The sequence below is a fragment of the Leopardus geoffroyi genome, chromosome C2 (genome assembly GCF_018350155.1).
Source record: "Leopardus geoffroyi isolate Oge1 chromosome C2, O.geoffroyi_Oge1_pat1.0, whole genome shotgun sequence".
NCBI lineage: Eukaryota > Metazoa > Chordata > Mammalia > Carnivora > Felidae > Leopardus > Leopardus geoffroyi.
Window position 1 is genome coordinate 87,935,704 of NC_059333.1, and position 14,671 is coordinate 87,950,374.

A 14,671-nucleotide genomic window follows, 5' to 3' on the forward strand; every position below is an offset into this window, starting at 1 on the left:
CTCTGCAGTTGTCTGCCAACTCTCACTTCTTAATGTAAATGGAAATGGAGAGATGAATAAAATGCTAGGTTTATTTAGCATTTAGATCTAAGGTGGGGAATCATCATGGTACAAAATGTAACCATATTCTGTTTTCTACTTGATATAACGGAAAGAGAGAATCAGAAAAGTCTTTCACATAAAATTTTACAGAGACTCCATAAAATGATCTTGTGACTGATACTCATTTGACCGAAAGACCTTATGTTCTATATGTAAGTGTCTGGTAATTTATATGAGTTGTATAAAACTAATGATGCCAAAAAAAATGCTTCTTGTATTGATTACATTGCTAAACACTAACAGGGCTTCCTTACCTGGGATTAGAACAAGGTACTCTTTGAGTGTTCACATTATCACATAAGGGTTCTCCTCCATGATAGATACCTGTTCGAACATAGATCTTAAAAAGAAAAAAAAAGTATGTGTATACAAATATATACAAACATAATACATGCGTGCGCGCGTGCGCACACACACACACACACTACAGAACCAATAGAGGTTTCTGTTCAGATATAGCTTTTCTGTTCTCCCTTCACATATATAATAAGGTATGTAATTTAGAGTTTTTCATATTTTAGGAAGATAAATTAGTACATATACTAAATATTACTTCATATTCTTAGCAGCTGGAACAGCACTCCATAAAGACATTAATATTTCTGTAACAAATCACATTAATATTTATACTAACTGGGATATAAAAAGACTATAAAAATTCCTGTTTCAGGTTGGGTCAGGTTTTGCTGACAAATGAATTCTGTAAGCACTTGGTTTTAAGAACTGAGAATTTATGGAAATTAGAATTATTAGAATATTAGAATTATGGATATTAGAATTGCAGAAAAAGGACTGTACACTGTGCAATAGCTAAGGCAGAGGAGCGGTACTGTAGCTCTCTGAAACACAGTGCGGGTCAACAGAATATTATATACAATGCAGTTAAAAAGTTTATGTAAAATAATTTATATAAGATAATAAGCATCAACACTTGACTTCACCTTGTCGATGTCTCGAATATTTACATTCACATAGGTTGCACAAAGGATTTTTATTCTGAGTGCACTATTTATAACCCAAAGGGACTTTGTAGATGTTTCTCCATTCATATATGGTGTAGCTGTGGAGATGCGTCTGGAATAAGATGGCATTGTGAAACAGTCCATTGGCAGTTGGGAGTAAAGGCTTTCTTTAGCCATCAGCATCAAATTGGGCATCCTCCCAAGCATTATACAGCTTCTTATGTACTGTAAAAGATGAAGAGGGGAGGGGAGAAGTAATTTCTTATAAGGTATTTCATTTTAAAAGCAACATGTAAGCAAAAAACAACAAAAAAAGGAATTAAAAACAATGACCAAAGGATATTCATTATGAAACACTGTTTATATATATATATTTTTAAGTTTTATTTATTTAAGTAATCTCTACACCCAACATGGGACTCCAACTCACAACTCCAAGATCAAGAGTCACATGCTCTTCCAACTGAGCATGTGGTGCACCAACACTGTTTATATCGCAATAAACAATTTAATCAGCTTATCCATATAGCTACAGTCACACCTCAAATATTAAATACATAAAACCTAAAGGAAAAAAAGCATCTATTCTCTCAAATTAAACACATCATCAATCTCTCAAATTAAGTAATTATAGTATTAAAAATAAACTTATGAATACCATTCATTAACATTAATCACTGAATTTTCAAAAAGTATGTCCTAAAAGTACAGATATTTGCCCCAACTTTTAAATTTAAATTTAATATTTTTGAAGCTTGTTACTCACCTTATACTGACTTAGAGGATATTTTTCAAGGAAGTATTCATCACATCCACACACTTTTAAAATATACTTGCCCTGGTATTCTAAAACACAGAGTTTTAGTTGTTCAGATGATAGCAACATACTTCGAGTTTTTTTCCTGATTGCTTCAGCAATTACTTGTTCTGGCACACAGTCATGGTTGATTTTCAGAGTATACTTCTGCTTGTCATTATTTGGAGAAACTATTACCCAAATCACCACTATTATTTGCCCTGTAACAGGAAAACATTATTAGATGCAATCACCACATAAATTTCATTTGACAGATTTCAAAAAATATGCACTACCAATATTCTAATCAAAATCGGAAATTACTTATAATCAAACTAATTAAGTACAGGTAAATATCAGGTAGAAACCATAAATCTTCAAATATGATAGGGCTGCCAGACCATGCTCAGATCTCATGTTTTATGGCAAGCACCCAACACTGTGATTAGTGGGTCATAAGTACCTGAGGCCAAGCTAATTTCCATTCTAAACTTCATGACATACTTCATGACTACAACCCCTGTGAAAAGTGACTTATGATCCTATCAAAGGTTCAATAGTACTTAAAATACAGAAGACTTTCTGGCAACTATGGGAAAGAATCATGGAGACATGAAGAAAATGCTGAATCAGAATAAAAGAAAAGATGGTGGAGGAAGGAAAAGAGTATGAATCTTTAAATGTTTTCCTTTTAAGATAAATTAAGCTGGGAGAAGGGTGGAAGATGATGAAAATGGAAAGATTTAAACGATGGTAGAGTGGTCTGGGTGTTCACAGTACAATTCTTTCAACTTTTCTGCATGTTGGAAAATTTTCATAAAGAATGTTGGAAAAAAATGAAAAGAGAATTCCATTAAAAAAATTTTTTTTTAATGTTTATTTACTTGTGAGAGAGAGACAAAGCATGAGCAGGGGGGAGGAATAGAGAGAGAGGGAGACACAGAATCAGAAGCAGCTCCAGGCTCCAAGCTGTCAGCACAGAGCCCGATGTGGGGCTTGAACTCACAAGCCATGAGATCATGACCTGAGCCAAAGGCGGACGCTTAACTCACTGAGCCACCCAGGTGCTCCCAAGAGAATTCCATTTTAAAAGGTATACTAGAGTACAGAAGATTTTCAAATGAAGATCTTATGTTATACTGCATTAAACTACTTTGAATATTTTGGGTGGAATAATAAGATGTCTTAACGTATTCTACTATCAAAATTTTGTATTTAATTGTGTGTGAGAGTTAACTTACTCTGTAACTTCAAATTGAAGCCCTCACTTTGTTATCTTGGAAAATACAGATATTTATCTGATACAATGATATTTTCACTTCCTAAACTAAAATACAGTTTATAAATTTCCATGTTCACTTAATTCTAGAAATTGATTCATTAAGTATCAAAAGTCAATCTATATATTATTCACTATCAGATTTAATTATTGCATTTACCACTAAGAAATTTGTTTTTCTTTCTACATATGATAAAAGATAACAAGAATGTGCAAAGTTTTCCCAAAATTTCATAAAGTATTTCTATTTATAATTTTTTTGGTAAAAAGATAATTGATCGTAACTGTGTAATAATGAATTTCACAATCAAAGTTCTTTAGTTTTATTCTAAGATACAGAATTCACCAAGGGATCAGCACCATATGCACACAATTCATTCAATCAATAAATATTCATTACATACATATGTATTTGGCAATCAGCTATATCTTGTCAGCATAAGCAGTCCCTGCCTTCAAGAAGCTTATCATCCAGCATCTAGTAAAAAGACTGTACAAATGTATGTAAAAAGACTGTGTATAGGCACAGATAGAAATTTTTATTATAGTAACCAGTTATGGTAGATTGAAAATTTTCTTACCTTTATCTAGTTTATTATATATGTGCTTTGGCAGTTCTGGTGAAGATTCTACATTTGGAGGATAGACATACATTGCTCTACTATGAGGTGAATTAAGATCCCGAAGATCCACAGCTTCTTTACAAACATTCAGAATATTTCTTCGGAAGTCCTGTACTTCTGGATCTTTAACCATATCAAATTCACACACTGGCATGCCAATAGCAAAACCTTAAAAAATTACATAAAGAATATAACATTCTATTAAACATAAAGTATGAACATGTTTCTTACAAATGGGGAATTTGACAGATCTGGAAGATCACAATAGAGTAAAGAAGTCTCTCTGGGTTTAAAGAAATTTTAATAAATACATATAGTAAAGTAAGAGTTGACAAGGACTCAAATATCTTTAACATACAGAACATAATATATTCAGCGATTTGGATCAGAGGTAGCAAACATCCGTGTAATTTTTTTTTTTTTGAAGAGTAATACAACAAAACTGGACTATAACAAATCTAAGCCAACCCTACAAATGATATTTCTTAAAGAAAAATTTAACACCAAGGTGTTAAAAATAGTTCCTTAGCCAAATAATCAAAAGATTATTATAGATTTGTAATGGTTTTTATTTCAAAATCTATTTACCTGAGGTTACAAAGGTAATTAACTGATTCAGACAGAAATATTTTAGTAATGAGAAAATAGTTAAGTTTCATAGTTATTTGCTTTTAGAAAAGGACGACAATGCCATTTAGTTAAAAACGGTGTCATACCAATTTCTCGATTGAGGATCTTTTCTTCACGGTTGCCTACTGGCTCAATTACTTTTAAAAAGGGTTGAAAAAGCCGAAGGTCACAAAGTCGTCTTGTTTCATCAAAAAATTCTTCCCTTTCTGCTTCTTGGGTAACACTTACGAAAATGTAAGAAGATTCATCTTGAAGAAGTTGATGGAGAGGATATTTTCTTGCTTCTTTAAATAATTCATGCTTTATAGTTATTAATGTAGCCTCACGGAGGCATTCTAACGTCACTATCATTCCATTTGGTAGTAAACATTCTACTAGGATTCTTGGGGGCATCAAGTGGATGCCCCACAGTTCACCTGATGATGGTCTTGGAGGCATTGTTCTGATCCTTTACAAGTTTTACATATAAAACTGTTTTAAGGAATTAGATGCGTGGCTGTCCCAAAGCAGAAATCTAAACCGAAGGAGGGAAAAAAAACATATGTTAAAACAAAAACAACTATAGAAGAGTACATTTATGGCATTACTAAACATAAAAACTTTTTCTGTAGTTTGAATTGTTAGGGCAAGTATTTATCTTAAATATTTTAATGGAGACTGTTGCTCCAAATAGGCTGAAGGAACTGATTCCAAAGCAGAAATTAGAAAAAAACAAAAAAACAAACAAAAAAAACCCCCAAAAAAAACCCAAACCAAAAAACCCACTTGAATTTAATTATATTTAATAAAATCACTAACTAAAAACATTTTATTTTACTAGATTTTTTAAAAGTCAGGTTTTATCAGACAGAGTTGAAGCTATGGGAAGAATGAACAGTAAATTGTAATTGAAACTAAAATTCCCATCACATATCACCTTTATCATTCTCTTCTATTTTTTAGAGCAAGAGAATCTGAGCTGGAAAGGATCTTTTACATCATGGGTCCATTGCTCTCATTTTAAAGATGAGTAAAGGCAAGAGAAGTCAAATCTTCCTTTTCACTCCCTATCTGCACTCTGTGGTAATGGGAAGTTACATGGCTTAGTCTTTTTCTTAAATTAATCTTTGTAATTTCCCTCTTTGTAATGATTATTGTCTAAGTGACTTCATAGACCATTCTGCTTTGAAAGTATAATTTAGGTATATATTCACTATAATATAAAGTGTCATCAATGCATTTTCCCTGAGATATGATGAATTTGAATGATTCATCTACTTTATCAAATAACCCACTAATACTTCTGATTGAAATGAATTGATCTACACACAAATGAGACCCACTGACTCTCTTTGTTAGTACAGTGTTAGAGTACTTGTAATATTTTTAAAAATATTAAGTAGTAGTATGATTAGAAGCCCTAATTTTTAAAGATGTCAACAATCTCGGGGATTCTTTAGAAGATACTACAAAACCCACAAAGCACAAGTTCATTCTTGCTACTTATGTTTATATTTTCTTTTACTCAGTAAGCTACACTGTAAAGGCAGTAAAAAAGGTAAAGTTTATTTCTTTTATTTAAAGAAATAAAAAAGAAATGAAAGTCAGGCTAGAGAAATGAACCAAAGGCTCAGGTAGGGCACTGTGGACAACAGCCATAAATGACACTTTGTTTATTCACTAAAAAAGTACTGGGGCTAAAAAAAAAAAAAAAAAAAAAAAAAATGTACTGTGGCTATTCTATAGGACCATGTTAGGTCCTGGGAATATGATAATGGGATAAAATAGACATGGCCCTTGTCCTTACAAGGCAAAGTCAAGAGTATGAAGATTATGTGTTTGTTGGGTATAGGATAATTAAAATCACAAGTAATTAAATCCAGAAACTTTCTTTCTCTGACTCCTGTATGTCATACCCATCAAAATCTAATCCATCAACTTTGTTAATTCTATTCCCTGAATCTGTATACTCCACTACCAGTTAGTACCCTGGGTCAGGCCACTACTATTTCTTGTCTAGACTGCTAAAGCCTAAATTGTCTCCCTAGATCTAGGTTTGCCCCCTACAATCCATCTTTCTTTCACCTTACAGCCAGTAGGAGCTAGAGGGCAATAGGGCCTACTTTGGGCACACATTTCCACTGGTCAGTTGCAGACAAGTGCTTACAGTATGCTTCAGAGTTCTAACACATGAAAGAGTTAAAAAATAGAAATAGAAATTTCAAGCCCTCTCGCATCTCTAGAAATACAGAAATCAACTGGAAGACAGTAAAGAATATAAAACTATTTTTAATAGTTGAAAATGTTTCTTCAAGTTTATAAAAGAGTCCCACTGAAGTTATAGGATTTAAAATATAATTATTCTATTTCCTATACTTTTAAATGAAAATTCATTGGTTACTAAAAAGACCAGATGGATCAATCTGTGTGCATAATTATAGAAGTGACTTAAGCTAAGCTTTTTAAAACATACAAAAAAATTTGAAGAATGCAAGGGAAATGCCAAATGACTACTTTTAAATGATGATCTGCCTGCATAAAAAAGTTCAAATAAAAACAAAACAAAACCACAAGCCACACTAAAACAGCAGCTGTGTTTATAGTTTGCTTTGTTGAATAGTAATAACAGGTCCATGGTATGGAATCATAGGGGCACCTATTTTATATAATAAATAACATCTCAGAATCTCATATGTTCCCTAAGAATTACCAAGAGAGAAGTCTAGTACAGTAGAGAGATCATGGATTCTAATCTTTATCCTACTACGGTATATTTATGGGCAGTTAACAACCATTAAATATTCAAGACACACTCTTCTCATTAAAAGAGTAAATGTGATCATAGTCATAAAACACTTGGAGATCATGGAAGCCAGGCACTGGTTGGCACTATGGTAGTACTAACTAGAAGACAGAAGATGATAACTTTCTTATTTGTCTTATGTCAGGCCTTATTCTGTACAAACCATTACCTCAGAGCTCACATAAACAGAAGCGTAGAAGAAGGGAATGGAGCTAACATTACTGTTAGTCCGCATATATCATACACTTAGGTGGGCAATAACCCTTTCAGGATAGGCATATGATAATGTAAAATGACCTACAGGAAACTGAAGGCCAGAGAGGTGAAGTTATTTGCTATGGATTTTGAAGCCAGGTCTAGATGATTTCAAAGTGCACACTATGACCATTCTGCTGTTTGGGCTTCAGTTATAGCCAGGTGATACTCATTGGTGGTGAATAAGAAAAATGGGTCTGAAGTTACACAGGATTTAAACTCTCCCTGTCAGGTGGGGAGGGCGGGGTGCCTGGGTGGTTCAGTTGGTTAAGCATCTGACTCTTGATCTCGGCTCAGGTCACGATCTCATGGTTTGTGAGTACGAGCCTCATGTTGGGCTCTGCGCTGACAGCGTGGAGCCTGCTTGGGAATCTCTCTCTCCCTCTCTCTGTGCCTCCCCTGCTTGTGCTCACGCATAGTCTCTCTCTCAAAATAAATAAGTAAACATTAAAAAAAAAACCTCATTGCCTTAGTAAGTAGCTGCCTTGGGCAGTTTAATTCATCTCACTGAACTTCATTCTTTCCACCCCTTCTTAGATTGCTAAATTGGCATAATGGCAGAAAATTCATCAAATTGTTGTATTAAATGAGGCAATATATGAAAAACATATAAGCAAAGAGACTGGCATACAGTAAGCACTCAGTAAGTGTTAAATATTACTAATAAACCTGTAAAGTACACCCACACTATCTTTTCAAGCTATTATGAATTATCCAGGAATGGTACCAGATGGGGATGGAAAAAGGGGTTTGAGTTCTCTTAGGGAGGCAAGTAAATGAGCCTTATAAAGCAGTGCTAGTTTCAAGAGCTGAATCTTGAAGGTAGCACTGGCAATGCAAGGCTGACACACAAGTCTGGAATAGTACTGAGTGGCTCAGAGGCTGGCACCTTTGTAGCTGTTTCTAGTTCCCCAGACTCCTAATATTCCTAGGAATAATATTCCTATTTAAATGGTACAGCCATCTACAGCTTAAGTAAGGAATCCCTTGTCCCTTGTTATTCCCCCTCTACCTTTTTTTTTTTTTTTTTTTGAGAAATATCTACTTGCGCTAGGATCTAGACTAAATATGCTATGAAAACTAAAGTAAATAAAATGTGTTCTCTTTGGTTGTTGAGGGACTCATGGTTTATTGCGGAATGAAGTTAAAAACAACTTTGAAAATGGAAAAGTTGTTATCAGAGAGAACATGCACTTTGGAAGAGTCACAGGAATTGTCCCAACTGCCTGAGGAAGTTAGAGAAGGCACCAGCAAGATAAAATTTAAGGAGAATATTATAGATTAGTAGGGATTTTGCAGAGAAGGTAGCTTGGACATGGGTGAGATGGATGAGGAAAGCATTTTAGATTGCCACAAGAGTACACGTGCAAAGTCACAGACTGAAAGGACACAGCCTGTTACCAGCAATACAAGTTTTTCATTATTTGAGACTGAAATGCATGGGAATAGGTAGGGTGTGTGATAGGAGGGAGACGGGAGAGGTAGGCAGGGGCCAGAAAGGTAGGCAGACCCCATGTTAAGGAGTTTAAATTTTATGTAGTACATTATAAGTAAAACAGAGTCTTCTAAAGTATTCTGAATAAAGAACTTTATGACACTTTTTTCCATGATTTTAAATTTCAGATTTTTAAAAAATATTTCTTTTCAGGGGCACCTGGATGGCTCAGTTGGTTAAGTGTATGACTCTTGGTTTTGGCTTAGCTCATGTTTTCCTGGTGGTGAGATGAGCCCCATGTAGGACTTCACACTGGGCACAGAGCCTGCTTGAGATTCTCTCTCTCCATCTCCCTCTGCCCCTCCCCAGCCTATACTCTCAATCTCTCTAAAAAAAAAAAAAAAAATGTATATATATATATATATACACACACACATACACACACACACACACTCTCATATATATGTATAGAATTTTTTTAAATACAAGATATAATCAAATAAGCATTAAATCAAGGTACAAAAACATACCTTCTCAATTCCCCGAATTTGGACAAAAAAATCCCTAAAGTTAAGAAATCAGTGTATATACATAAGGGCCTTTATAGAAAAAAACCCAACTGCTGATAAAGAAGGTTTATCCAAATGTAAGTGCATAATCTATCTACAAAGAAAAATAACTTATTTGAAAAGCAATAGAGGGCAACAAATCACTATAAAACTAATACTCTACTGGGCTTTTGAGTTCAGAATGCCAGGACTAAATATGCATATACTGAAAAATCAACAAGTATTCAGGATTCTTAGGAAATAAATTGGTTTTACATATCCTAATTTTTTAAAATTTATTTTTGAGAGAGAGAGAGAGCGAGCGAGCAGGCACGTGCATGAGCAGGGGAGGGGCAGAGAGAGAAGGAGAGAGAGAATCCTAAGCAGGCTCTACATTCAGCACAGAGTCTGACAGGGGTGTCGATCTCATGATCTCCAAGAGATCAAGAGTCAAAATCCAGAGTCAAACACTCAACCAACTGAGCCACCCAGGCACCGCCACAATTTACCCTTTTCTTGATGAGTTACAGTCTTCATTATAAAACCGATTACTGTGCTATTCTGAAACACAATACAGCAAAGCTCTTCAACATTATTGAATACTCTGAGTGTATTTTTGGCCCTAAACCCAATGACCGCAGGTTGGAGATGGTGCTTTTAAAAATGTCCCCATCTCCTCGTTTTCTAGCAGTCAACGGTTACTTCTCAGCTGTGGCCTGCCTGCATGTGATAGTAGCTTCCTCTTCTTCAGTTATTCTTTTCTAGTCAGCATCAACACTTGACTACCATTTTATAACCGTCTATACATTAGAGACCAACAGACCAAATGAGGACACGAGAACCTTTGCAATACAAACTTGGGAGCACAAAATATGTAACAGATATCAGAGATTTTTGTATACTTCCTTGTCCCGCTGTTAAAATTACTGTTAAAAATTACTGTGTTTGGGCAGGAGGCACTGAAAGTCTTTGGTTCTTGGAAGGTTCATTACCAGTCCAAGTGAGATTGATGGGTTTGCTCAGGTGGAGTAAAGACAACTTTAAGCACAAAATAAGCAGCAGAAATGAACAGCAGAAAATAGTGTCAGATTCTCCATTGTCACTTGACTTTTATGGTGAAAGGTTTCTTAATTCATTGGACAATTCAACTTAAACATCGGATGTGCACTCTTTCAGTCTAAGAAGACAATGACATTTTGACAATTTTTTAAAAATTCCTACATTCAAAGCCTCTCCTCGCTTATATTAATCTAAGGGTATTTTCAGGTTTCATCATTTAAGGCAAAGATTGTCAGACTATGGCCCACATGCTAAATCCAGCTCACCACCAGCTTTTGCAAATAAATTTAAATGGGAATACATCCAATAAATTGTGTGTATATATTGTAAATAATGCTTTCCCACTATAGCAGCAGAATTGAGCAGATGCTATAGAGACCATGTGGCTTAAAACATTTAATATCTGGCCCTTCACAGAAAAAGTTTGCTGATCTCTGATAAGTTATCAGAATTAACCCGATATCAACTGGAGAGTTTTCTAAATGCATGCTGCTTAATAAATCATCCCTAACCCTGCCTTTTTTTTTTTTTTTTCTTACCATAATCGTATACTTTCACTCAAAGTCCTTTGGGGCTGAGGTGGAGAGGAAGTATTAATTTTAAGCCAGTGAGGTCAAAATCCTGAAATAGGAAAGTATCTCAGAAGTCAATTAATTGGATATTTTCAGTTTGGGGAGCTCACTGCCTGGTACAGAATTTTTTGTGGAGCATTTCTAAAGTTATCCCTAAACATTATTATTTCTAATCTTCATTCCATACTTTCTGCCTTTTCTACCTCTTCACATGCTTGTCATGTTAGAATTTTTTCTGGGTCTTTTTACCTCCAATTCCTTTAGCCATAATTCAAGCAAGATAGTTTATCATCAGCTTCTTTGTCATCACTTAATGTATTAAATACTTAAATACTTAATACTTAAATATTAAGTACTTAAAGTATTCTTTTGCTAATACTCATCTCAAAATGCAGCAACCAAAATCTAGTATGTACCTGTGAATTATGAATCTCTGTAAACACACCCTAAGACTGCAGAGACCTTTTCTGACTTGATTACTTTAAAATATAAAGTATATTTTAGGTATTTTAATTCAGGTCTTAATTTCAAAACGTATGTTTTAAACACATTTAATTGTTTTTAAAATAATCAATAGTACATCTGCATCAGAAAGTCATTAAAAATAATACGGGGCACCAGGGTGGCTCAGTCTGTTGAGCGTCCAACTTCGGCTCAGGTCACGATCTCATGGTTTGTGGGTTTGAGCCCTGCATTGGTCTCTGTGCTGACAGCTCAAAGACTGGAGCCTGTTTTGGATTCTGTGTCTCCCTCTCACTCTCCCCTTCCCCTGCTCACACTCTGTGTCTCTGTCTCTGTCTCTCTCAAAAATAAACATTAAAAGAAATTTTTTTTTAAAAATCACCAGAAATAATAAAGCTATTTTGAAGTGTACACTTGGAAATTTAGGGGGTTATCTATACTGACTCCACTGGCAGCTTAATCACCTCAAACAGCCATAATTTTGCTAAAATAAGCAGCTTGTGTTTCCTAGAGATCTATGTTCCACAAATACAGAAGCTTCATAAATGTTTACTGAATGACCAAAAGTTTTACAAATACTTATTTCTCATTTAACTGATACATTTAGCCAATGCTATTTGATTTAATGGATACATTTATAAACCAGTAAGTGTATTTGGATATATGTTGACAAGATATTTTCACCCCTCATTCTCAGAGAGATCAACAGGGAAACATTAACATGTAGTTTTATTGCTAGTTCAGTTCCATCTTTTTATTTGCTCATTAACTAGAAAACATGCTTTCCTGTTTTTAATTACCAAATGAATCCTTACTTTAGTCTGATATAAAACAAAATAAAAAACTTCTGTACTTTTACAGAAAGAACATGATGAAAATCTAGACTATTAATTCTATACTCTGATTACTCTCCTTAAAAGTTACTTTAAATACTTCCATTTAGTTACTCTCTTTCTTAATGTTACCCAGTCTCTTACATATATATCTACGACTGTTTATTCTTAATAAAGTTATTAAACATATCCATGTTTGACTTGCTACTAGACTATGGACTCTTCCAGGATAAGGTCTTTTTTGGGTCACCACAGCCCTAGAGGATAAGAAGCAAGCAGGAAAATTAAATTGTTGAAGTTATCCCAGAGAAAATGTAACAAGGGCCTGAAACAAAGAGAAGTACCAATAGTAACAGAAGAGATGGACAAAGATACCTGATAAAGGGAAATCAAAAACACCGAAATGCTAACTGGATTTGAAGGGTAAGAAGCGTGATTTTAAACAAATTTCACTGCAGTGGACATGCATGGGAAGCAAGTGTTTTCTGGTATAATTCTTCATGAGCCCCGGTTAGGGCCTCTAAAATTCTCTTCCTCCAAGAGTCACTGAGCTGTTGTTGGAGTGAATCCAAAGGGACAGCTGTAATATACACTAGTGCTGGAAGGATGTATTTTATCCACTTCTTTCAAAATGCTGTCCTTTACTGACCTTTACAAGCTGACCATGAGAAAACAGATTTAACTCATTCTTTTAGTTATTCACAGACCTTAACAACTTGGGGGTGGAAAATCGAGTTCTCATGACTGGTATGTAGAAAATTCAAATTCCTTTAGAAGGGCATACAATTCATTTTCACTATTAAATTCACAGTGCTGTGAAATACACTTGAGAGATTTAATGGGTTATTTAAAACAAGGGTTCCCAAATATGAGGTTCATAGATGGGCTTAGGAAGGGTCTGTGCTAATGGATTTTTTTAAAATAACGGCAAACAGTGAAGGTCTAAGTCAGTAATGCCTATGCCAATGTAGATTTGTGATTATCAATAAATGTCAATAAGGACTTTATTTAGGTGGGTTAAAAGAATCCAAGGTGAATAGTAGAATCAAATGGGGTAAACAAGCACAAGAGCCATTAATGAAGTATAGATTAACAAATACTTGATCTTAGGTTATTACATAATGAATTTAAATTCCATATTTTGAATAGATATGTAAAGAAGCCTTACCAAATCTCAAAACATGTAATCACTAATTTTACCAATTTGAACTTTAAAAGTTCAAATTTTAGTGTGTGGTAGAATAAAATTTCTTAAAATTTAAGCTCAAAAGGAGACTAAATATTCACAGATAGAGATGACAAAGGGATAGATACGATTATGAGGAAAGGTAAATGTAGTTAAACCATATGGAAAATACAAGAGATATTTCACAATATCATACAATTTAATAAGACAAATGATTCCACAATGACATAGTTTTCCAGGGAACGTTTCTTTTCTCTTTGTGAGGGAGTAAAGGCAGATTATTATATCTCCACATAAAACAAGCAGCAGGCAGTCAGAGGTCAATGGTATATTAGGCAACTTTAGAAACTCCATTTACTTTTTTAGATCAAGATGGCAGTACATGGTAAATTATGATTTCAAAATATAGAACTGAAACAATGACTAGTACTTCAAATGATAAAAATACATTAATATTTCACCTTGATTTTCCTTTTTTAAAAATTTTTGTTTTTTTTTAATTGTTACTTATTTTTGAGAGAGAGAGAGAGAGAGAGAGAGAGCGCGAGCACCAGTGGGGGAGGGGCACAGAGAGAGGGAGACAAAGAATTCGAAACAGGCTCCAGGCTCTGAGCTGTCAGCAAAGAGCCTGATGTGGGGTTCGAACACACAAACCTTGAGATCATGACCTGAGCTGAAGTCAGATGCTTAGCCAACTGCACCACCCAGGCGCCCCTCACCTTGTTCTTTCTGGCAATAGTATATTTTTGCTATAATTCTTTGGTTCCTCCTTATTAGCCAGCACACCTTGTGACTGATGGCATGTACTAATAAGACAGGTGGACAGAATTAAGGGTAACTTCTTTTGCCCAAAGAAAAGGACAAAGCTAATGATTCCATAAAGAGAATCTAACCAGTGACTTGAGCTTTAACATCTTAATACCCCGAGCAAACAATCAATGGGCCTGAAAACATTTTGGAAACTTCTACATTTTTTCAACTATGGTATTATTCAGTGTTTAACAGCAAAGAAAACAACATAAATGAGAGCAGTCTAGTTCTAAGGGTACAGCAGAAATGGCCTAACCAATGTTTCTGCTTTGGTTCAGATCACTGCTCCATCATCCTCAGCTCTACTGACCCTCTGGAAAACTCTGCAGTCCGTAAA

General features: G+C 34.7%; 1 protein-coding gene across 2 annotated transcripts in view; it reads right to left on the reverse strand.

Annotated features, from left to right (window-relative positions):
* Window positions 1-14,671, reverse strand: part of PIK3CA (phosphatidylinositol-4,5-bisphosphate 3-kinase catalytic subunit alpha) — an 81,129-nt gene that overhangs the window by 28,932 nt on the left and 37,526 nt on the right. For both annotated transcript variants that reach the window (XM_045502904.1, XM_045502905.1), the window contains exons 2-6: window positions 4,479-4,906; window positions 3,721-3,930; window positions 1,831-2,081; window positions 1,044-1,289; window positions 357-442 (exon numbers count right to left, since the gene is read on the reverse strand). In XM_045502904.1, the coding sequence (XP_045358860.1) occupies window positions 357-442; window positions 1,044-1,289; window positions 1,831-2,081; window positions 3,721-3,930; window positions 4,479-4,830 (1,145 nt within the window). In that variant the 5' untranslated portion in view covers window positions 4,831-4,906. The remainder of the gene's footprint in view (window positions 1-356; window positions 443-1,043; window positions 1,290-1,830; window positions 2,082-3,720; window positions 3,931-4,478; window positions 4,907-14,671) is intronic.